General features: G+C 52.0%; 9 protein-coding genes across 9 annotated transcripts; 3 read left to right on the forward strand and 6 right to left on the reverse strand.

The window, feature by feature from the left end:
• Positions 1–58: 58 nt before the first annotated feature.
• NCS54_00364400 (Hypothetical protein) lies at positions 59–1099 on the reverse strand (the record flags this gene model as incomplete). Its single annotated transcript, XM_053149207.1, has 1 exon — positions 59–1099. The coding sequence occupies one exon, from the start codon at positions 1097–1099 to the stop codon at positions 59–61; it is 1041 nt and encodes a 346-aa protein (XP_053005182.1).
• Positions 1100–1732: 633 nt separating this feature from the next.
• Positions 1733–2848, forward strand: NCS54_00364500 (Shikimate-DH domain-containing protein; the record flags this gene model as incomplete). Its single annotated transcript, XM_053149208.1, has 1 exon — positions 1733–2848. The coding sequence occupies one exon, from the start codon at positions 1733–1735 to the stop codon at positions 2846–2848; it is 1116 nt and encodes a 371-aa protein (XP_053005183.1).
• Positions 2849–3956: 1108 nt separating this feature from the next.
• Positions 3957–5408, forward strand: NCS54_00364600 (Aa-trans domain-containing protein; the record flags this gene model as incomplete). Its single annotated transcript, XM_053149209.1, has 1 exon — positions 3957–5408. One exon carries the CDS (start codon positions 3957–3959, stop codon positions 5406–5408), a length of 1452 nt encoding a protein of 483 aa, XP_053005184.1.
• Positions 5409–6430: 1022 nt separating this feature from the next.
• NCS54_00364700 (Hypothetical protein) lies at positions 6431–7830 on the reverse strand (the record flags this gene model as incomplete). The annotated part of the gene is made up of 8 exons (XM_053149210.1): positions 6431–6667; positions 6714–7056; positions 7119–7208; positions 7257–7269; positions 7325–7352; positions 7403–7469; positions 7521–7562; positions 7613–7830. The coding sequence occupies 8 exons, from the start codon at positions 7828–7830 to the stop codon at positions 6431–6433; spliced, it is 1038 nt and encodes a 345-aa protein (XP_053005185.1).
• A 2691-nt stretch (positions 7831–10521) lies between these two features.
• On the forward strand, positions 10522–12080 carry NCS54_00364800 (RNA polymerase II transcription factor B subunit 2; the record flags this gene model as incomplete). The annotated part of the gene is made up of 2 exons (XM_053149211.1): positions 10522–10654; positions 10723–12080. The coding sequence occupies 2 exons, from the start codon at positions 10522–10524 to the stop codon at positions 12078–12080; spliced, it is 1491 nt and encodes a 496-aa protein (XP_053005186.1).
• Positions 12081–12814: 734 nt separating this feature from the next.
• NCS54_00364900 (Hypothetical protein) lies at positions 12815–14179 on the reverse strand (the record flags this gene model as incomplete). The annotated part of the gene is made up of 1 exon (XM_053149212.1): positions 12815–14179. The coding sequence occupies one exon, from the start codon at positions 14177–14179 to the stop codon at positions 12815–12817; it is 1365 nt and encodes a 454-aa protein (XP_053005187.1).
• An 849-nt stretch (positions 14180–15028) lies between these two features.
• NCS54_00365000 (Hypothetical protein) lies at positions 15029–16114 on the reverse strand (the record flags this gene model as incomplete). The annotated part of the gene is made up of 1 exon (XM_053149213.1): positions 15029–16114. The coding sequence occupies one exon, from the start codon at positions 16112–16114 to the stop codon at positions 15029–15031; it is 1086 nt and encodes a 361-aa protein (XP_053005188.1).
• Positions 16115–17940: 1826 nt separating this feature from the next.
• Positions 17941–18696, reverse strand: NCS54_00365100 (Hypothetical protein; the record flags this gene model as incomplete). The annotated part of the gene is made up of 1 exon (XM_053149214.1): positions 17941–18696. The coding sequence occupies one exon, from the start codon at positions 18694–18696 to the stop codon at positions 17941–17943; it is 756 nt and encodes a 251-aa protein (XP_053005189.1).
• A 2641-nt stretch (positions 18697–21337) lies between these two features.
• On the reverse strand, positions 21338–23419 carry NCS54_00365200 (Zn(2)-C6 fungal-type domain-containing protein; the record flags this gene model as incomplete). The annotated part of the gene is made up of 5 exons (XM_053149215.1): positions 21338–21897; positions 21952–22235; positions 22293–23108; positions 23166–23234; positions 23301–23419. 5 exons carry the CDS (start codon positions 23417–23419, stop codon positions 21338–21340), a joined length of 1848 nt encoding a protein of 615 aa, XP_053005190.1.
• Between the last annotated feature and the right edge of the window lie 471 nt (positions 23420–23890).

Consider the following 23890-nt stretch of genomic DNA (forward strand, 5'->3'; position numbering starts at 1 on the left):
TGGTGCTGAGGTAATGGCTAAGAACTAATTGCTTTTATGCGCTGCAAATACAATTTTTCTACTCCTCAGGGTCCAGGTGCCACACATCTCCAACTCGGAAGCCCTCCGGGAAGGGATCCGTAGAGTCCAGCACGACCTGCTTGAAGCTCGTGATCCAGGCACTACCCGTGACAGAGGGATACACAGCAGGGTAGTCTCCCACCTTGGTAGTACCCTCTACCTTGCCAATAAACTCTGTTCCAATAACACTGCGATGGTACAAAGGCTCGCCCTCTGCTAGCTCTCCCCTTGCGTGCAGAACGGCAAGTCGGGCGCAGGTTCCAGTGCCGCAGGGGCTTCGGTCGAGACGCCCAGGAGAAACGACGACTGTGTTGACGGCCCTCTTTCCGTCCTTGTAGGCTTCGAGAGGTTCCGTGAACTCGAGGACTGTGATACTCGTGATGCTGGAGTTTTCGGGGTGGGCCCATTCTGTCTGCTCCACGACGGCCCGCTTGATGCGCTCTCCAACCTCGACGAGCTGCGCGCCGTTGGTGTTCTTGATCTTGAGGTTCACTGAGGCGGCGTCCACAAGGACGTAAATCATGCCGCCATAGGCAATGTCGACCTTGACGGCACCGAGGCCGGGGACCGTAACCTCCTTGTCGAGGGCAAAGACAAAGGCTGGGACGTTGTGGAACCGGACGCTCTTGCACTTGCCGTTCTCACAGTTGGCGTAAACTGTGACGAGACCGGCGGGAGTGTCTAGCTTTACCACCGTCTCGGGTTCTTGCATGGGGACCATGCCGGTTTCCAGGAGGCAAGTGGCCGTGGCGACGGTGTTGGCTCCAGACATGGGAGGGTAATCTTCGTGTTCCATAATGATGAAGCCATAGTCGGCTTCAGGGTTGCAGGGGGGTAGGACGAGGTTGTGGCACATGGCAGAACATCCTCGGGGCTCATTGAGAAGTAGGTTTCGAAGATGGTCCTCGTTCTTCCAGAAGTACATCATCTTCTCGTACATGGTCTTTCCCGGAACGTCGCGAACGCCTCCGACGACGACATCGCACACCTCGCCGCCACAGTGGACGCCGACAGTGTTGAAGCTACGCTTGAAAGGCATTTTGCGTATAATAGAAAGTTAGAAAAGAGATGTCAAAAGAGTTGAAGAGTCAGGGTCTATGGTTCAACCGTTAATACCAAGACCAGCAACCAAGAGCATCTTATACCCCAAAGTCCCCTCAAAGTCGGATATACCGTCAAAACATCGGCAACGATAGCCGTAGTTCAAAAACTCCACAAACGTCTAGAAGCCCACCCAATATCTGCAACACAACAATCTCGTCCTTCTCCCGTGACTGATCTTATCAGACTTCTGTGGCGTGCTTCCCCGCACTCGAGGTGTTTAGCTTAGCCGCACGTCTCTTCGCGGGGGTACAATGGGCGTTTTCTCCAACTTCCCATTTGGGGAACGGGCTTCTTTGATAAGGGACCCAATCCCGGGATCGTGGGCTCGGAGGTTTCGGCCGGGAGTTGCGGGGTTCCCGGGGACGGCAGTGTGTCCCGATCCTTGCTGGTCACATGTTTATATATCTATAAACGCATGTTTTTCATCCTGAATCTTTTAACGTCTTCTCTGCTAGGGTATTACTTTCGGATTAGCACTTTGATATACAACAGCCCACGGTTTACCAACTATCTTAATAACAGCTACAGTCATCTTGAAGAACGTCGGCTCCTAATCCGGTTATTCAGAATGGCCAACAACTTGGTGGTGCTGAACGACTCTGTCGTGCATGACCTCCTCATCAGCCTTCCAAAGGACGACATCATCAAGTTCCAGCACGCCCTCGAAGATTCACTCCTCGAATTTACAGTCGGTGAGGAAAGCAAGTATCAACCCACACCAGATTTCGTCAACCGACCAACCGGACAAAAAACGCTTTTCCGCACCTTCAGCTCCCCGGACGCCGTGGGCACAAAAATCGTCGTCACCCCGGCCCCCGTCAAGGACGCCTCCGGGAAGACGGTCAACCCCCCGCTAAACGGTGTGCTGGCCCTCTGCGATGCGAGCGGCCGGCCCACGGGCCTGCTCAATGCCGCGGAGGTTACCGGATACCGGACTACACTGTCCGCCTTGATCCCGTGGATGTGGAGACGTTGTACGGAGGAAGTTGTTATTTTTGGTGCTGGGAAGCAAGGGCTTTGGCATACTCGTCTCGCACTGGCTCTTAGAGGTGATGAGATCAAGAATATCACCATTGTTAATCGATCTGCGGCTCGAGCCCAGGCACTGGTCGAGCAAGTTACAGAGGAGAACTGGAAGTCCTCAGCCACTCTCAATGTCCTTGATCCTTCCCAGTCAGACTATGACCAACGGTTGGAGGCTCTTCTGTCAACAGCTGACACCGTTTTCTGCACGGTTGGATCCACGACGCCCCTGTTTTCACTCAAGTCCATCCTAGGAAAAGGATCCCGAAGCAGGCTTCCGTTTGTTGGGGCCATCGGCTCATGGCAACCTGACATGATCGAGCTGGATCCAGAGATGCTCCGGCACGCTGCTTCGAGGGACGACTCTTACAGACCACACGGAGCAGGCGGCAGCATTCTCGTCGACGATTTGGAGGAGTGTCTCGTCAAGTCGGGAGAGGTTATACAGAGCGGACTCAAGGCTGAGCAGATCGTACAGGTGGGAGAGATTCTAAGCTGGAAACGGGGGAACAAGTCCACCGAGTCTCTCGAGTCTTGGCTTGGCGAGGGCTTCGTCGTGTACAAAGGTATAGGGGTCAGCGTGACGGACCTCGCCGCCGGCAACGCCATCCTTGAGCTCGCCAAGACTCGCAACGTCGGCGTCTCCATCCCAAACATCTAGCAAGGCTCGGCTTGTTTTACATAATGGCAACGACAGTCTGGAAGGGTGTCTGAGAGATAAAAGGCGCTTCACCGGGATGAGGGGCCGTGGCGAGAGGAAACACCTGGTTTACTGGCCGGTTCCATGATTAAGTGGTCCAGCGGTCTCACGGCGGCGAGTTAGGCAACGAGGTCGAGGCAAGAAAGAGTGAGGCTTTATGCTGACTCGTGGACTTGGTGGGCACAGCGGCATGGTTCCGATTTCTTGAGGCTGAATAGCGGCAAATGGTTGTCTTGCAAGGAGTCACCCTTGCTCTGCGAACCGTAAGCTCACCATCAGGACATTGCCTCTCTGCCGTTCCATTCACTGCCTGGTCCCCGTTCTGCGTAAATTACGTACACTTGTTCCAAGGCTCTTGGCTCCTCTCAGATTCAAGCAAGCGGAGGCAGTTCGTCCTTTATCATCAGCCCACGAACGTCGGCAGCCCTCCCGTGTGGGACTTACTCCCCCTGTCAAAGTCGGGAGTCCTCCCGACGGTCTCAACACCAACGGTTAGCGTAGCCGCTATCATCTATCACCACCTCCAATTCCTCTTACTTGGCGAAACTAGTACCACTGTGGACGCCCCATGGGGAAGGTGGGATACTCGGGGTCGAAACTGCTTGGCTCTCCAGTCTCTCTCCATGCTATGACGTCGCCGGGTGGCCGTCTTCTGCCCTTTTACGGGGAGCCCGGGAGGTGGATATCGAATGCTTTCCCATGAGGGAATACCCAAGCAACCCATGCCAATGCGTGTGAACCCTGAAACTGAAGAGTCTTGGGCAGAACCCATTGTTGAGCGCTTTTCAATCGTTCTTGTCAAAGCCCAATGCTGCGTAAAAACTCTTGGCTGGGTATATAAATGCTTGGGAGCCACAGTCGATCAACCGGTCTTTTCTCATTTCCTAAACCAGAAGCATCAAGATCTCCTCCTTCTTCTTTAAACATCAAGCTTTTGATTCTTCAATCTTTAGCTTCGATCATCAAAGCCACCTGCAGCGTCTAGACGCCTTCTAGAACGCGGCACATCACCAACTCGCAGCTAGCCCTTCCCGCGTTGCAACCCTGCTACAGCTTATCGAACGCCACCATGCATACCTCCGAGAACCCTGAAACAAAGGCCGTCGTCGACGCCCGTAAAGATAAGGACGGTTCCTCCATGGACGAGAAGCTCGGCAACAACACCGACACCTCTGGCACCCACGACTTTGAAGCCGGCAAGCATGAGGAAGCCAGCGGCGGTATCTTTGACGGCGAAAACGGACAGTCTTTCCGAAACATGGGCCGTTGGGATGCCCTCTTTGCCCTCTTGTGCAACCAGTTTGGCCTAGGTGTTCTAGGCCTCCCTGGTGCCCTGCGAGATTTGGGTATTATCCCCGGCATTATTGCCATCATCTTGATCGGCTGCCTTTCTGGATATACTGGATATGAACTGCTCCTATTCCACGCCCGCTATCCTCACTGCGTCAATGTCATTGATATGGTGCGAGTCATGGGCGGACGTCCCTGGGAGATTGTCGCCGCCATTGGCCTCGTTATCCAGCTCCTCATGACTTGTGCCTCTACCGCTGTCACGCTCTCAGTCGCCCTCAACACCCTGAGCGAGCATGGAACCTGCACAGTTGGCTTCATCGGCATTGCCTGCATCGCGTGCTTCCTGCTCTGCGTACCCCGGACGGCCAAGTTCATCGCCTACAGCGGTGTGCCGACCGTCATCAGCATCGTCGTTGCGGCCTTGGTTGTCATGATCAGTCTCGGAGTCTCAGACCCTGCAAAGGCGCCTGATGGTTGGGATGCCAAGATCACTGTCGTCGCCTCTCCCAGCTTCCGTACCATCTTCAACGCCTGTCTGAAGATTGTCTTTGCCTTTGCCGGCAACATCACCTTCCCTTCTTTCATGGCTGAAATGAGAAACCCAGTGAGGGACTTCCCCTATGCCCTTAGTGGTCTCATCACCATTTCCATCACCTTCTACCTGACTCTCGCTATCGCCATCTACTGCCTCGCTGGCGAGTACACCACCTCACCTGCGCTGGGTTCTGCTCCCATCATCCCAGCCAAGGTTGCCTACGGCATTGTTATCCCCGCTGTCATGACTGCCGGCCTTGGAAACGGTCACATCGGTGTCAAGTACTTCTTCGTGCAGATCCTCCGCTGGCTCAAGAGGACCGACCAGGTCACGAGCAACTCTTCCTTTGCCTGGGGTCTCTGGCTCGGCTGTGCGACTGTCTTTTGGATCCTGTCCTTCCTCATCTCCAACGTCATTCCTATCTTTGACTCTATTCTGTCTATTAGCTCGGCCACCACCTATGCCTGGTTCACCTACGGCATCTCTGCCCTCCTGTGGTTCCACCTGAACAAGGGCCGCTACTTCAGCGGATGGAAACAGATCACCTTTACTCTTGTCAATGTCTTCCTCGTTGGCTTCTCTCTGCTTCTCAACGGTGCCGGTCTTTGGTCTTCGATAACCGAGATGCTTGACCTTTTCAAGGCAGGCGGAGTCCGTGGAGTCTTTGACTGTGGTGACAATGCCATCTTCTAACTGCTAAGCAGCTAAGTGTCAAGAATACTTCAGTAGATTGCTGGTTAAACTTGTGAGGTGGTTTGATACTACCTCTTTTTACTTTTCCTATTTGTCATGCCAGGCTTGTTTTCAATTGCTCAAGAAAATACCCAAATAGCTCGCATATAGAATTGAATTACAGCTCCCGCTCTATCAACGAGGTCTCCCCAACGTGATTTACACACGTCTTCATAGCGTAAGCAAATATCAACAGGGGCCTACCCTTACAATCGGAAACGACTAAAAGCTTGGGTTACCAAAGATCGTCTGGTGGAGCTGGAGTGGCGTGGAGAATCCCGACAGTCCGAGGGCTTGCCAAGTGTTGGTTCGAGGCGCGTAAGCTAACCCGATTTCCACTCTGAATAGCGCCTAGCTGTGATCTTTATGGTCTGTACCTCCGAGGCTGAACGTTCGAGATGCCATGATCCCACTTCTTATCCCGCTCGGAGTCAGGGCGGAGGAAATCCGCAGAACTCCACCGAGATTCCTTCAAGGCTGCAGTATCTAGACACACCAAGGCATGATAAGCATCTCCTGCGGGTTCCAGGATGTCGGTAAGGTATCCGATGGTTTGCAATGTTCAGGGGGAGGGACTAAGCCTGCCACAAGTCATTGCCGGCATTGGGGAGCTAAAGTGGGTGGCACTTACAGCAGCCCTCTTATTACCGGAGACTTTTCTTGAAAATGTTCCGTCGTTCTTTGAACTTGAGACTATCGTGCTTGAGCTTTATTAACCTATCCGTTTCACCTTTATGCGCTAATTGATCAAGCCATCGTCACGTCTATATCTAAAAGTCAATTGTCCTTCTGGGGAAAGGGGCTTCACTCTGCAGGCTGCTACCTATTAAACTTTATGGTCAACATAGATATACATTCAGAGAGGTACACAAATTGCTTTAGGAGATAAATACTCGAAGCTTGGCACGGGCTTGTATATTGGAAATGACTGTTATCATCGAGGCTAAATCAACATCAACACCATACCCTACTTCTAGGTCTCTCTACTTCTCCTCCGGCTTGCGGCCCCACACAGATCTGAGGCGGAAGTACGCGTGGTTCTTGGTGTTTCGAAGCTCTCTCCTGACGAGGGCGATGTAGATCTGCACCTCCTCCTTGGACCATCCCAGCATGTCAGCCACAAACACAATGAAGCCCTCAGTGTCCTGTGTGCCAAAGAGCTGCCCAAACTCGCCAATCTCCTTGAGTCTCGGGTCCTTGGGCCAAGGGTTGATGGGGCACTAGCCTGTTGTTAGTTTTCAAACACTATAAGCTCGCGGAGCGTACCTTGAAGTTCCATTCTTCAATGTCCACAAAGCCTGCCTCCTCCATCGCCTTCCTCTGGATACCCTCATCCAGCACGGTAAAAGTCCTGCCCGTCTTCTTAGACGCCTCGATAAAAATGTTTCCCCAGCGGTCCAGTGCCGAGTCCTTCTTGACAGTGCCGTCGTCGCTCTCGATGTAAGGAGCCGTTTCGAAACTCTCTAGGTATCCACCAGGCTTGATGGCCTTGAAAGCCTCCTTGAAGAGCTGATTCCAATCCGGGATGCAGCCAATCAGGTACCGAATATGAACATAGTCAAAAGTGTTGGGGGCAAAAGTCCAGTCTTGAGTGCAGTCCTCGATCTCGCTTGAAGAAAAGTTGTGAGCGAGGGGTAAAGACATGGCTCGGTAGAGGGCATATGGGCTTACAATTTCAAATTCGGGGGGATCCATGCTGGTTGGATAGGTGAAACGTCAGTGCCAATGACATCGCAGCCAGGATATTGGTCTGCGAAGTCGCTGTAGGGAGTTAATCGATGAACGTTGAGTTGCCATTGGGTAACTCACATAGCCCACATTCCTGCATAGGTTGACGCGTTAGTCCTTGATCAAGTCATGCGACCACTAGTGCTTACCGGTTCCACACCCGACGTCAAGAGCTTTCTATGGCCCAGTTAGTTATCAAGAGTGCTTAACACAAAACCATCTTTTACCTGGATGTTGGGCTTCAGAGGCGCAAGATGCATTTTCCCATCCTTGCACAAGGTGAACATGTGATGGCTGTGAGCCGTTAATATTGTCTCGCGATCAATTAATCGTCATTCTGCTCACGCGATGTCCATTGCCTCACTCTGCGCTTCATCGTTAGATCCCCTGCCACCAATCAACTTCAACTCCTGACAACGGAACTAAGATGCAAATACCAGTAGGAAGCGTTTCCCCTCTCACTGTGGTAAGTTCTTCCATGGATGGTCCGGTAGTGCAGGATGCTGGACGTGATGGACGCAGTGGAGCTGTTAGCGTCCTGCCCGAGAGCCGAGTCGCCATCCTCCTCATACTGCAGGTTGTCGTCAGCCTCGATGATCTGCTCACCCGGGGGCGATCCTGCAGCTCGCGATTTGGGGCTGCTATGACCAGACATGTTTGAACCTCTGGACAATTCGTGATTTGAAGGGGTTCACGCTGAGGGTTTTCTGCAGTTGGCCCATTGTGCCCTTTTTAAAAACGGACGGCAAAGGTGGGACAACCTTGCTACCAGAGAATACATGGCAGGACTCCTCACCTGTTGTCTGCAAGTTCCTGCTGATTTGGACCTAGCCATCCTTGCATTTGTCTCAGTCACAGTTGTATTCCCTCATTTGTGGGGTGGCTGGCCTGACGGGCAAGGTTGTCTATGGAACCGTTGGGTTACCTGCCCGCATATGTCGCCTCCACTTGCTGCCAACCAACACACGCAGTGTCGTGACGGACGGCACAGCATCTACCCCGGACGAGGATATCTGGGGTACCAGCTGTTAGCATGGAGCTTAGCCGAGGGAATGCACGCCACCACCAACTGTTAAACGGAATAATTAGCATCTGGTACAATTGTTCGTCTCGGCTACTACCTTAACAGCCTGCGCAGGGGGGTCAGATCATAACGAACGTTGGTTTCTCCTGAAGACTCAAAATCCCTGTCACGTTTTGACTCACTTGCGCATGTAGAGTATCATGATGTATCCTCATCGTTACTTATTGTTTCAATCCAGTCATGTCAACTGTGGGTTTGGAATCGGCATTGCTTACAAGTTGAGTTGTTATGGCCATCCCAGCTTCAGCCACGTTGAAAATTGTGAAATAGATTTTTCTCAGATACAACATCTAGCTCCTCTCTTTTTAGTCTATAAACCATTTTCGAAACACATAGATAGTTGCTTGTTACCCGGTCTTGGGTTAGTCGCAACAAGATAGGTTTGCACTAGTGTGTGGTGGGCTTTGGTCTTAGTTGAACCAGTTATGTCAATTCTCAACAGCCCGAAACTCTCGATTGCGCAAGGTGGTAATAATTAGAATATGGTCAACTCGTTGGTGTAGCCGCAATGCCCTCTTCCAGCCTTTGGGTATCTAGACTTGACGGGCTATGTATTTGCCCCCTTATGCATTGATAGTTGTAACATCGGACGAAGAAGGTCGCTTCACAGGTGAAAGGGAAATTAATGCTCGCAGCAGAATAGAATCATCAGACTCGAATATCGATAAAGGCAACTTGAGTTGCCAGAGGGTGATTTCCACGAGTTAATAGATTCAACCCGCAATTCACCTCGTCGCTGGCGGTTGAAGACCTAAAGACCAGTTCAACATAGATAGACTACGCGTCCAATTGAGTTACCCTTTACCAGATGACACCCAGTTCGGTTGGCTCCACTAGTGAACCGCTTTGTCCGAAATAGTACGGAGTACCTTATTCTTCCTATCCTCAGGTCAAGACAAGAACGTGGGGAGCCTTGCTCTCGCTTACGGCAAGGGTTTACCTGCATCCCTCCCACGCTCAGTGACTCATCAAGATAACGCTCATCGGAGTCTTTGGTGTTTATCTCGCCCGAATGATACCATAGCTTAGAGAGTATCCCACTGATCCATAGAGTGAACTAGCAAGGATAGGACAGTAGAGCCAAATAGCTTATCTCATACTGTACAGACTAGAACGGAAGACTTTGGCCAACAATTGGACCGGCATGAACTTATCATCTCATCTACACTGGCAGTTTCCAGTGATGTTGACACACTTGTGATAGAAGGGGGCCGCTGAGTCATACACTTCAGCGTCAGCTTCAGCACAGCATGAAGTACAAGAGAGCGTCCAGCAACGCAGGAGCAGGCCTGAATGCTTCCACTGGCCTTTGACATGAGCTAGCAAGCCCAGACTTGGCATACCACCCCGTCTGGGGTCTGAACGCCCCCGCCATCATCTCAGCTCAATCCCAAAACCTCGGACCAGCCGGGCTCAGCTTACAGCCTCGCCAAGATCACAGCTTCAGGTTGCCAATTTAAGCGGTCAGTGTTTGGAGTCTAATTCCGCAGGTCTGGATGACGCAGTGCGGGTACGCGTCGCACGACCCGGGACCAAGGTTCAATCAAGATCCGAAGCCAAGGATGAGATGACTTCGAAGGGCGTCCGAGGCAGGATTCTTGTAGGTTTGTGTGGGTTTGGCGCTGAGCATGAGACGACAGGGGGTGAGCGATGTCGATCGTGCAGACATGCCGTATTGGGCAACAATCTCGGGAGGCTTCCCGATGGTGTGTGATCGTAGGGGTGGGCATCATCACTTGTGGGCTAGCCGTATTTGGTGTTCCAAGCCGACAGGGACTCATGCCATAAGACATTCGAGAAGCCCTGGGATCTAATAGATTCTTACTTTGTTTACGGGTGTTCTCACCACCACATTTGTTGGTTTGTTGAAGAGTTGACAATGCCAGACACGGCAGCGACCAGTACGTGCCCGTCGTAGGTGACGTAATTAGCCGAGCTTCTGCCGATAGCTTCCCATGTTTCCACGCTAAACTCTATATGGCCTTGGTGCCTGGAGAGCTCGTGCTCAACACCAGCGTGAAGTTCGAGATCAATCTCAACTTTTTTGACCGTGGACACGAGAAGCTCAAAGCAAACGTACGCTCCCACAGAAGCCATATCGCCCCTCAAACGTAGACATTCTCTCAGCCGTCTCTCTCACGTTAATCCTCGCCCGACGACCCCCCCAAATCTCTTCACGAGCTCAACCTCCATCTATCATGAGATAACACCCCACGACAACCCTGACTGACTGATTGCGCCGCGCTCCCCCCGTCGCCCAACATGTCAGTCAGCCCGGCGCCGTCGCTCCAGCTGGCCGAGTACCTGGAGAAGCTCCCTGGTACCACGTTCAGGAAGCTGTACCAGCAGCCCTCGACAGCCTTTGCCATCTTCCGCCGCATGCTTCCGCACCTGGGTGTGTCTCCTCTGATGCCCAGTTCGCTGAGCGCAAGTCACTAACCCGGCCATTCTCTCTTTGAATAGCAAAAACCTTTGTCATGCGCATCCTCTACTCCCCGAAGCCGATTCTTCTGACCGACCTCGACGACTGGGTCAAACCGAGCGCCAAACGACAAAAGGACCAGGCCCTTTCCATCCTGCGCGTCCTCTACATCGTCCAGATCACGGCGCCCTCGAAAGAAAGGCCGCAGGAGATGCAGCTGACTGCCAACTTCAAGACTTCCCTTCGACTCGCCCTCTCCGGAGGAGGCACCCACAACTCGTTTGGTGTGCCCTCGAACCTCCAGGTCCCCCCCGAGATCGACATCACCTTCCTCGACCGCTACGCTAGGAGGAAATGGGAGGATATTCTGCACTTTGTCGTGTCCAGTGTCGGGTACAAGAGCGCGGGTGACGTTTCCGGACCTAATAAGAGTGTGAAGGAACTCCTCATCGCGGGCCGTCTGGTCGACCGCAAACCCAACGGCATGGTGGGCATCACGCAGGCTGGGTTTACCTTTTTGCTACAAGAGGCCAACGCCCAGGTCTGGACGCTGCTTCTTCTCTGGCTCGAGGCCATGGACGTTAACAAGGGCGCTGGTCTCGAGGCCACCGATATGCTGTCCTTTCTCTTTGTTCTCGCTAGCATGGAGCTGGGCCGCGCTTATGACACAAATGCGCTGACCGAGCAGCGTAAGAACATGCTTCCGTCTCTCGTCGACTTTGGCCTCATCTACATTCCTAACCACAAGCGCTCCATGTTCTTCCCGACTCGTCTAGCAACGACCCTCACGTCGAGCGGCAACAGTTTGCGCAGCATTAGCGACGGTGTAGCAGCCGCCACGGCTGCTGCTCTCCAGCCAGGCCAATCCGGTGGATCTGGTGGTAGCACGACAGGTTCTGGCCAGGAGCAGCGTGGCAGTGTCATTATCGAGACAAACTACCGCATCTATGCCTACACCCAGTCGACCCTCCAGATCGCCGTCCTGGCCCTCTTCTCCAAGCTCTCGATGCGCTTCCCGGACATGGTCGCCGGCCGCCTCTCGCGCCAGTCGATCCGCCAAGCCATCAACTTTGGCATTACGGCCGATCAAATCATCTCGTACCTGGCCGCCCACGCGCACGACCAGATGCACCGCACCGCCGCGCTCAACAACAAGCCCGTCCTGCCCCCGACGGTCGTCGACCAGATCCGCCTGTGGCAGCTCGAGAACGAGCGCATGAAGACGACTAGCGGTTTCCTGTTCAAGGATTTCGAGGATCACAAGGAGTACATGGCCGTCGCTGGCTTTGCTGAGGAGGTGGGTGTTTTAGTCTGGCGCAACGACGTCAAGGGCATGTTCTTTGCGAGCAAGCACGAGCAGATTCGTGATTACCTTCGCATCCGCAAGAAGGCCGAGTAGATTCATTGTGAATAATGCATCGGGATATCGAAAAACAGATTCATACACGATGGGAGGGGGGCGGTGATCAACAGCATTGGAGTTCAAGGCGTTGGTATGGAGATCTAGAATGAACTCTCCAAGATTGCGTTTCCAGGGTCAGGGCACCACACGAAAAAAGGAGGGAGTATTGGTACACAACAGCATGGCTTTGGGGTTGTCATGCCAGTATTTCATTGGGTCAGGCTGGTGTAGGTATACCGCTAGACTGCCAATCTCCAAGCATTCATAATAGTTGCAGTTTGAAGTCGTCCAGTGAAGCATACCGTAGCCTACCTACCTAGTTGAAGCCATCCATCACAGACATGACACATGCCGATATACAACCTAATAAGGTCATTATTAACTGGCTTTCTAACAGCCGATAAGAGCGTCTTGTGCACTCTACAATGTCTGTCTACTTATCGATACAGCCCTCCCCCTATTCTATCCCCTCGTGAACTCGTTCAAGGTACATATCCCATCCACTGACAGTCAAACAATCGCCTACACACCCCAACGCCTCGCAAATAATACTAAACGAGTCGACGAAAACACAAACCAAAACGCCTATTGCCGGCTCAATCCTTCCCACATTGGATGGTAAACCATATGCATGTCTCGCGACAATTCCCTCTTTAGTCCAAACAAAAACAGGCCCGTAAACAGACAAGCCGGCTGATTCAACAATCAGGTTGTACTCCAACACCGACCATTCAGTGGATGGTCAACCTCTTCTTGCGCCCTGCGATAGTTGCAGTAGGGATAGCGTTGGGCTTTCTCGCACCCTGCACATTCGGAGCCTCGCGCATCGCAGACAAGACTCGTCTGTCGTTCTTTCGGGGTAGGTTACTCAATATCTTTCCCAAGAGAGTCTGGTCTTCCATTCGACCTCCTTTGGGAAGCAGTCCGGGCTTCCCCATGCGACGGGCGTATGTTTGCTGCCAATCTCGCAGCGAACGACGAGCCTCGTTCGTCGAGCAGAGGCAGTCAAGGTGTCGGAAAATTCGGATACATCGAGCGTCTTCATCATCTTCGAGAGATTCTTCTGGCTTCGACGACGTCAAGGCAGTCAGCGCCGATGTGGTGGTGGAGTGCGAGAGGTGAGTTGGTCGAAAGTTGGCAGCGGCACGGTCAGGCTTGATGGTTTGCTTCTGAGGAGGCTCGGATGGAGGCAAAAAGGGTAAAGCTGCTATGTCCTTTTCAAATTCCTCGGCTGCGAAACGATCGTTGAGGGAAACGAAACGACCAGACCAGTACTCTGATGGCTGCGCTGTGCTAACCTTTCGAGGATCAGGGGGTTCCTGGTTCTCAAGAGTGCTCGAGCCGCTGGATCGGCGGGAGAGGGACGTCAAGGAGGGTCGTGGCAGGCGAAGACGTGAGGAGCTCGAGGTGAAGATTTTAATTGACATGGACGATGATGATGAAGACACTTGACGGGATTGGTCGTCGGGGGGACGAATACCGGCCGGTCTTGCGTTCAATGACGGCTTGGAGATGGAGTTCTTGAGCTCGCTCAGAGCGTTCATAGTCCGCGACTTGGGAAGGCGACTCTTTTTCGGCTTGGTGTTCTCCTTCAGGGGAGGCGAGTCCTCATGGCCCAGAGGAGGGACGTTCTCATCCTGGACGATCGTCTCGAGACTCGGGAAGCCGCTATAGCTCGAGCTTGTCATCAACGAGCCATTGGAAGTCTGTCGCAAAGACAAAAGACTCGGAGGAGAGTTCTTCGATGAGGGTATTCTGGATGTCCTTGTGGCGTTGAAGGCCGACTTGGCAACCGTCGGGGGACTGGCTAGGGACCCGTGGTCAGAGAAGCCGGCCGAGATGCGTCTCGCAGCTTTCTTCGCTTCGAAATTGTCATTGTCGCAGAAGATCTCGTCGGAGGTGCAGTCCTTGATACCGGGGACGATCATAAAGTTCTCGCTGCGAGTGAGATCGGGGCCACGGGAGTTCTTGATGGGACCAATTGGTGCCGAGATGGTCGGGCGCTTCTTCTTGACTCTGACCAGGACTTTGGCCGGAGTTTGCAGTCGTGGTCGAGATGCCATTCTGCTCTCTAGTCCAGCTCGAAAGGACTCCATAGTGTCGGACGTGGAATGTCGAGCCGACTTGTGGCAATCTAGCTGAGCTTCAGTTGCGGGATGGCGCTGAGACGATCTCTTAGTTGTCGAGAGACCTAGTCAACAAGTAAAAGCAGCCGTCTCAACTAATCGACGATCTGAAAGTTGACGACACGAGCCAGCACGGGGAGCGCACCCAATACAGTGCCACCAACCACGAGGAGCAGCCGCGAGGCCATCCGCATGCGATCACCCAACTCGGCAACGTGTTGGCGCTGTTTCCGCAAGCGTCTCTTGCTCGGAGATGCAGTGCTAACAAGTCTCGAACCGATCCGAAATAAAAAGTCCAAGGCAACGCAGGCGATGCAGGCGACGGCGACCGAAGAGTGTTCAATGCAGCGGCGGAAATGGTCGGCCAAGTTCTAGTTGAGCTCCGGCTTGTGAGAGGCGTTGACCATGATGCTCGAAAGCATCTACAAGTCGCGAATCGAGGGTTGGTCGTGATAGGCGCGGATGGGATATTTTGTTAATGTTTTTCTCGAGTTTTTTTTTGGTCGTGGTCGGTGTTGTTATTGTTTGTTGTTGTTGTCGATGGTTGGCAGTGCGAGGAGGTTTGCCAGCTGGCGGACACTCAAAAACGGTCCCAGCATCAACAACGAAAAAAAAGATGAGGAAGGAGCGACAAATAGCGTCGTCTCCTTCTTTCTGCTCAAATTCTACCTATCAGATTTCTATCCGTCGTTTCCATTGGATGTCATGATAAAACAATCGTTGCCTCGTTAATTCCGTGATATCCTCTACATCGAGTGCCAGGCCGCCATGTCTATCGCCGCCCCCGATTCCACGAAAACCGACTCGAGTGAATCCATTTTACAGTTGACCGTTGCTCTCCCCATTGACTGCATTGCCGTTGCACGCCTCATCCTCCCATCCATCTATCGTAAACTCAAACTTGAGATCGCCCTCCCCACGAGGCACCGCGTGGCCGTTGCCGTCCCAGAGCGCCCTCTCGACCAGCGTCACCTTGCCTTTCCAGTCGACCAATACGACTGTCTGCCTCTGAGTGCCGTACATCCCCGTCTCGAAGCCCATGATGGAGCTGGTGGAGGGGTCCGGTCGGCATTCGACCATGAGCTCCTCTGCTGCCACTTGGTCCTCCGACGCCCACTCGCCAGCTCCCTTTGACATGGCTTCTTCCATCGCTTTCCGATGTTTTTCGTCGCCGATAAGTGGGATAAAGATGCTGTGCTTGAGTTGGCTGATGTACTCGACGAGACTGGCATTCTCGTTCTGCGGCAGCGTGTCGCTGTCAAGAATAGTAAAGAGGCTGGCGATAAAGTCATCCTCACTCGATCCCTTGGAGACGGCTTCGTCAATAGCTTCCCGCAACATTCTCTTGCCGTCGGCAATCTTGGGCCACTCATCCCGCTTCCCTGTGTCGTCGAAAGCCGTGTTGCTCAAGCCCCAGATCTCACCGCGCTCCTTGCCCACAATGGGCACCTCCTCGACGTTGCCCGCCCGGTTACTGACGATGGCAATGCCCTCGCTCTTCTTCCTCAGCTTTCCGCACACCATGGAGAAGCCTCCGACGCCCTTGACGCCGTCGTCCTTGACTAGGTTGTGGACGCTGTCCTTGATGCTCTCCTCAGGTGGGGCTCCCAGCCAGGCGGTAACCATACCGCCTCGGCTCTTGACAGCGTGGATGGGGTGCTTCACATCCTCAACGTTGGTCTCGCGGTAGTTGGTGAGCACGGCCAAAAGACCATCCTTGGTGATTCCCATCCATGTTCCCTTTTCCGCTCGCTGAAGGTCTCGCGCAGACAAAACGGGACGGCCAGACGTGGCGTGGGTCCACCAGCTCGGCCGTGAAGTTGGGCGGAGGATGTACTCATCCCGATTGTCGATGGCGATCAGCGCATAATCAGGATGCGCGGTAGTGAATAGAACGATGCACATGATTTCAGATGTGTCTTGCCTATCCAGACGTAGTTTCTTTGGTGTTTGCTTTTTTGGTGTTTCCCTAGTTCTTCGGGTCCTCGGCTATGTTGTAGAAGTGACGTTCTGTTAACCTTTTGGCGAATGTGGCGATCAGGCACCTGACACAGTGGGGGGAATTGGTCTTTAAAAGATGACGACCCCCAAAGAGATCAGCCTTATTCATGCCTTGGATTGGGTCTCGACCGGGGGTGAGTTGAACACGAGATCTCTCTGTCGGCCCATGTATCATTCAAAGAACGTGTGTTCGGATCGAGCGAGAGCGGCGACCGGGACCTCGGCACCCACGCTTTTCTGTCAGACTTGGTCATCTTTGTCATTGCCATGGCCGATGAATTGCATGATCTGATGTTACAATCCGGCTTCGGGCGGCTTCCGGGGGCCTTCCACATGTTGCGGGGAACAGTGAGGCATTGCCGCGCCACTACGGTCGCACTTTGGGAATGGTGGGCAAAAGTGGGAACGACGATGAACACTCGCTCATGTTTCTATGATGAGCAAGAAGACAGGAGCAGGATTTTCTGTGCATTGTTTGTGATTGAAGAGCTTCATTTGTAGGCTTAACCCCGTCGAAAATGCCATGATTCCAGTCCTCATGATGTGTGCACGCTCTCACTCTTTGGTACGGTCGCACATCAGGCACACTTAGCCAGAGTCCAATCCTCCTCATACCTACTCCGTACTGATACCCAACAACCTGTCTTGGATCAAAAGAAATCTAGTTGGGTGAATTGCGCATAAAGGACTCATACAGTTTGATTATTCAAAAACATATTTCATTATGGCAAGCGGCAAACACAAGGTGCCAGGCGGCCATTTGGGTGCTTGGAAAAACAAGATTCCATATCAGCGGCTCGCAAAGGCTTCGTGAGCTTGTGGAGAAAGAGCACATCATCAAATTGAAAATAAGGATTTACTCTTACTTAGTTAATCTTCTTTCCTGGCGTGTATTGATAGTTGCTCTTTGGTTGCTCAAAGGGCTGGCATTTATTAGCTGGCATCGGATGGTAAGCGAGAAGGAATTTCAAACGCGCGAGGCACCATGGCGAAGAGGACCCGACCGAATGTCGCGCGTCAGAGCATCAATTTAGTCTAGTATATTGAACTTGATCTATGAAGGTGAGAACTTTGCCTTTTCCACTGAGGAATGTGGCCTCTTGACCATGACCATCCATGTGTATGTGATGGTGTCACGGACCTTCTGTCAAGCGAAAGCAGTCCAAGATCCATGAATAAAAAGAAAGCTAACTGGAACCAGCAGAGAAGAGAAATTTCAGGAAACCAAAGTATTAAAATAGACTAAAACATGTCTCATCCCAAGTTTTGTAGGCTTTGAGAGTAGAGAGGAATAGGAGATAGAGGTCACAGATGAAAGTTGAGGCAACAAGGCACAGAGTTATGAGAGGACAAGAGTGAAAAAGAACCACATTGATTTCTCAAAACTGGCTAATCTGCATCAACACAGGAGTATAGATAGCGTGCCCGATTTGGGTGCCTTCTAAGAATCAGCTCTAATGAGCAACCTCTATTCCCAGGAACAAGTCGAGAGCAACGCAGAAGTAACAACACCTGATGACTGATAACCAAACCCTCTTCCCAAAAGACTCACTTCGTCAATCAATAATCCTCAACTCCAAACCAAAAAACAAAACCAAGAATGAAACCAATAACTTTTTCTTCGAGTGGAATTACCATCACTCGGTCAACCAACACCAAAACTTTTGGACTCCAGTACTCAAACTCCCACACAAGATTAAACCATCGACAAAAACTCAGGAGATATCCCCTTAATGAGAAGGAAAGTCCAGAGCAGGGTGGCGTCGAGGTCGGGGCTGGGCTCGACCATGCTCCTTGTGGCTGCATCCCCGATGGGACTTGAGGCAGGCCAGGCAGGAGTAGGTGTTCACCGCCACGTTGGTTGGGCTGCTGCTCACCATGCAAGCCTTGCCAGTGCCAGCGCATGGTTTGCATGGCTGGCGAGCTGGCTTAGAGCCACCAGCAGCCTCCAGAATGTGGGTCTTCCGGTGGTCTGCAATGTTCTTTGACGAGAACATGCGGACGCAGCCGTTGACACCACACTCAACCATGCGTGGACGAGCCCGTCGAACGACGGGGGCGGAGGCGGGAGCGGGAGCGGGAGCGGCATCGGGGGCGGGGGCAGGGGCAGGAACGGGCGCGGAACGACGGCGAGAGGAATCCAAAGAATAACGACCCCTATTGGGGCGCTCGGAGGGACAACCAGGAAGACTCCTCGATTGAGGGGAAGGAGTCTCGGGTGGACTATCGTCCAAGGCGTAGTGCTCGTCGAGGTATTCCTGCGAGCGTCTCCGGACCCAAGAGTCGTTGGAAGGGCCGTAGGCCCCCCTTCTCCCAGCCATCACCGCGGCGTCCCCCCTCGCGACGGCGGCGTCGGCCAAGACAAAAAGGCCGTTGTCCCTTTCGGCCCAGGGGCCACGTCCTTCTGGTTGGACGGGGTTGAGGATGGAGACTGGTCGGCCGTTCTGCATAATGTCGAAGCGGCCACAAGAAGGTCGGGAGTCCATTTCTTCAGAGGAGAAAGTTGAAGGAGAAGAATAGGAGGGGTGTTGCTCTGATATCAGAGGGTAGTTGAGGTTGAGGAGGTCGAGTTGTCTTGATATCAGATACTTGAGTGATCTGGATATCAGAAGTGAAGTAAAGTCTATATCAGATAGAGAAGTGATCTGAATATCAGAAGGTTGAGTTGTCTTGATATCAGAAGTCAAGTGACCAAGATATCAGAAGTTGAGTGAAGTGGAAGTTGTGTGGTTTAAATATCAGAACGCTGGATGGTCGTAATCGAGATTTCTGATAGCTAAGAGAAGAGAACAAAAACATCAGAATCCCCGGAGTCAGGGAGATTATATGTCTAGATTCTATTTGACTTTGTTGAGATCAATGAAGAGGCAGAAGGGGCATGACCAGATAGGATCTGAAGTTTGACGGTGTTGAGGAGACGCCACGGGGAAGTCATTTGGAAGAGGGGGTAGAATTAGGGGATGCAGAACATCATAATCTAACATGGCGCAGCGAGGTTAATCTTTGTGAGCAGAATATGACTCTTCGGGAGAAGAAGCTTTACACGTCCTTGTCCAAGGAAGCAGCACGCGCCGCTTCATTGCCCATCACTCATCCCATCTGTTCACAGAAAACAAAGAACCAAATGGTAATGGTCAATTTGGATTAAGAGAGCACAAAAATGTTTTCAAATTTGATCTGGTTCTATTCTTGGCCCCAATTGAGCATTGTGGGTGTCGTTGGTTGGTGTGGTAGGAACTGAGATTTGGGTGCATGCTTTGACCAAGATCCACCGAATCCAAAAGAGCACTCACAACTCCCCGAAGCCATATGCCTAGGTGCGTCAGTTCTTACTTGTCACATGGAAGCAATGGGCCAAATCAGTCACAGGTTCCTCGGGCAGCCTGAGGGATTAGGAGAGCGAGACTCGCGGACGAGACACTCTACAATTCCATTTCCGCCAGAAACCTCACTGATCTGAAAGACTCGCAGGCCATTTTCAGGTAGCAGGACTACAGAGTGCAGTATTAGATTTGGCACATGGTGTCGTAATCATCTGAGGGAGTGTCGGAGGGGGTGTCGGGGAGGTGCCATGAATGGAGAGTTTTTTTGAGATATTTGCGTGTGCTGATAATAAGCAAATCCAATACAAGATTTTCCCGTAAAGCCAAAGCTTTATGGCATATCATTGGCCAAAGAACTCACGTGAAGAAGAGGCAAACAGTGAGGCGGACAGAGAAGCCTTGACATCTCACCGAAGGGGGGGCGGCATCGGGGGATTTGAGAATTAGAGTGAAGTCAAGAGTAGATCAGTTCAAACATTGAGAGCGAGGGGCTTGGACTCATGGTTGCCTGCCCCTCCCTCCAATGTCGGGATGAAAATGACTGCTGTGGGAAGCGGAAGCACCTACGCATCGAGGATTTGAAATTGAAGCCAGTAAAAGTGATGGGAACGTAATTTTTTGGGCTGATGAGATGGCCAAATTCATTTTTTTAATTTATTGATAATTTATTAAATGAATTGACGTTTATCATCGCTAATTCCATGGTCCGGTCCCTATCCAGCAATGGCGGACGACTGCTATCAGCGCGAATTCCTTCACCCCAGAAAGCGGTCCTTCATTATGGCATCCCTGTCCGTGCGTAGGCTCATGTGAGCCAGCCCATATGCGCTGTCAAGACATCAGCCGCACCTTTCGCCCGAAACACCCTCTCCAAAATGAAATTTCTCGGCCGAGTGGATTTGACGATGCAAGATGAAATTCTCACGAGAAGTCCCCAACAAAGCCACTTCGATTACCACTGTGAATAGACATGACCCCCCAGTGAGTTTCCACGCTATGACTAGGTTTTACCGCACAGAACTCATATGATGGTGGTCTGTGGTGATCCTGCCAGTGAACATGTTGTTGAGATGAGGTCACACGTGACTTGGAACTTACATCCGTTTCCTCGGGACGACGGCGTTTACAACTTTAAAAGTTCTAAAAAATTTTCTATGCAGCCTTCAATGAATTGCCGAACAGGAATTCCCCATGGGGAGACGGAATTAGATAGACGGAAGGTGGCATCGCCCGGCGGCCCGGCCCATCATTGGTAGCATCCAGGGGATAGATACATGACGCTATTCTCATTTCACATCCCAGGACATCACCCTTTTCCCCCAGTTCCTTGGCCAAACCCCAAGAGGATTCACATTGATCCTCTTTCATCTTCCGTAGTTAGCCGTCGACAGCCACCGCAAGTGCTGCCTGGATGCCCATGGTCCCATGCGTCGTTGACCACGCGCCGTCAAACCATGATATGCAGCCTCGCCTTATCTGCAATAGCGTTTTTGGGGAGAACGCCTTGAAGATATAAAATTCTCCCCGAAACTTTGCTTCTCTCGTGAGCGTCGCCCACCCTCGCCAGCTTCTCGTGAGGCCCGCCTACCGTGACGACTGCTGTCATCTCCATCTTACTGTGAAGCTGATGACTCGCAAGAACCGCCGAGAAAGAATCTGCAATGGTAATTAATTCATGGGTTGGAATTGGGGAACAGCAATGGAAGCTGAGTCGGCCAGAGCCTGCGCAGAGGATTCTTGCCAATCTTTAGGACCCAAGTCATCTCGGTACTACTCCTCGAGTAAACTAAGAAGAGCCCCGATCCTAGGGCCCAAGTCCATACGTCAAATCAGATAGCTGATTCCAAAAATCAAAGCCCTTGTACTGATCCCCATCATGTGCAACAACCGAGTCCATCAAGTCGGAATGAGCCACACCCACCTTGGACATGTACCAATGCTCAATTCCCTTGTACGATTCGGCATACTCGCAGAACAGGGGTCTACCATTAGCCATTATGCCACACCGTGGTCTACCAATACGACTGGCTTCCTCAAACAGCTTGCTCAGCCTCTGCAGAATGTCCGGGAGGTTATACATGGTCTGGGCGGTATGCAGGTCCCAGGCTTGATCTTCCACGCAGAGTAATCTAAAGGCTTTTATGATTGCAAGGGCAAGATTGAGGATGGAGGCGAAGGTGAGGGAAGGATAGGATTCGATTGGGATCAAGAGGAATGCGTCGATGAGGGCTTGGGTACTCTCCAGGCAATCCCACATTGCGCGACATCTCAGGTGGGTGGGTTCAAGAGGATCGTGTCGATTTCCGTGGTTAGCAGGCTCCAGTAGGCGTATGCGCACGGCAGCACAATGGCTACGTAAGAGGTCTAATATATTGAGTTAGAAGATGACGCAATATACTCGTGGTAGGGAAAGCCTACGATTTGACTGAAGATGCTCTGGCAAGGAGTTGGTAAATGTATCTAGCTCGTTTCGTATCGAGGCAACGACTATTGCGCGAACGCTCCCAGAAGTTTTGTCGCCGAGTGTATCGCCCGTATTCCCAAAAGCATCGTTCACCTTGATCGCGATTTGCCGTATCTGTACGAGGTTGACTAAGAGTAAGTCGGTTGGATATTCTTGATCCTGCAGCAATTGTCGAGTGCATTCGTCGAGACGCGACGTGTACTCTACTCCAGAGAGTTTCCCAAGAATACTACATCGTCTAACATGTCCACGTTAGATATCACAACTCAAAAGGTACCCGTGGATAAAGACTTACATAGATGCTATGTAGTAAACACCCAGTGCAGCTCGACGATCATCACTGGAGTGTCCCGGTTGGGGTTGAAGGTCATTCCGCAAATCAGCTGCATCATCAACGATTGATCCAAACGCTGGGTGCGTGGTGCTAGGGCGTTTATGTAGTCCTAGGTCTGCCAGCAAGCCTATAGCCAGCTGTAGAAGACTTGTATCCTTGGAATTTGCGTAAAAGAAGATGTCGTTCCTAGCAATATATGAGTTTTGTGAGAAGCAAAGCGCTTTCATGCAGAGGGTATAGAGGGAGAACTCTTCAGATGGCGCATCATCGAGGGGTCCATACCAAGCAAAAAATACCAGAAGGGCATGGATAATCTCCAGACTCTTGTTCATCAGCACGACAGTTTGATAGGCGACATGCTGACGAAACCAGTCCTCAAACGCGGCGTAAGCCTCAGGCGTAGGAGGCCTGCATACCCACAATATGGTCTTGAGCAGAAGAGGTTTACGTTTGTATAGATCGTAGGCGTCGAGAGAGGGTAGGGGAACAAAGGGGAACTGTGGGAGCATCTCGGTCATGTATTCTTGGAGCACTTGACCCGCCTCTGTAAAGGAAACTTGAAATCCCGGGACAATATTGATGAAGGCATCTTGTTGTGGGTATGATGCCGGGGAGTGTAGTGATGGAGCCGACGTCATGTCTTGATGGGATGTTTGTATCACGGCAGATGTAAAGCCGTTGCTGGGAAGCGAGGAGGGGGGTTCGATTGGTTGGTTACGCTCTCGATTTAGCAGGGCCATTATGTTGTCGAGTTTCTGCTCAATGACTTTTGATTGACTTGAATTCGGCTCTGGTCAGTCTCTTCCTGTCAGCCTCGGGATTGGAGTAACCTACGTCGCCTTTCCTCGCTTTCTCTTTGACACAGAGTGCGACCTGGAACATACAAGGCTATTTTTGAAGCACCTAGAGCAAACAGGTAACCAATGTTAGTAAGATACGAGAAAAAAAGGCAAAGGAAGAGGCACATACCTCTGGCACGTCTCTGGCTCGCCGTCCTCGTCATCAGTGGCTGGCCAGACACACTTGGCCTTGGCCCGGGAACAGTTGGAGCAAGCCCGGGGCTTGTCCACGTGCAAGGGGCTAGACATATCTGCAAGCTAGGGGTAGGTAAACCGTCAAGAGGTGGAAGCAAAACTGCTTGGTCTGTTGATCGGGGGAGGCGAGGTTGAAGGCTCGCGGGGCGGGAAGCAAAAAGGTGTCCGGAAAAGTGGGGCCGTGCCAACTCTCTTTTGCCCGGACACCATTTTGCTTCCCGTCGCCGCGCCATCTGAGATGTTCCCAGTAAAACAGTGAAAGAGTGATTACAATATCGGCACGAGTATGACTCATGTGGGAATGAAAACCAATGCAGTTTTGGTCAATTTGAAGGGGCTAGCAATAAGGGGGCGATAAATGGCGACTTGAAGGGGCTTGCTTGATTCTAGCCGTACTATATCTTTCACCTTCTTCCCCTTCTGCACATTCTTTTTCCTCGTCCAACTCGATTATTCCGTCGTTTTCTATCTCCTAATAACTGTTTTTCCTCTCTTTATTTGCTTGCACATCGTGCCCCCGCCACC

This window comes from Fusarium falciforme, chromosome 3 (assembly GCF_026873545.1).
Source record: "Fusarium falciforme chromosome 3, complete sequence".
NCBI lineage: Eukaryota > Fungi > Ascomycota > Sordariomycetes > Hypocreales > Nectriaceae > Fusarium > Fusarium falciforme.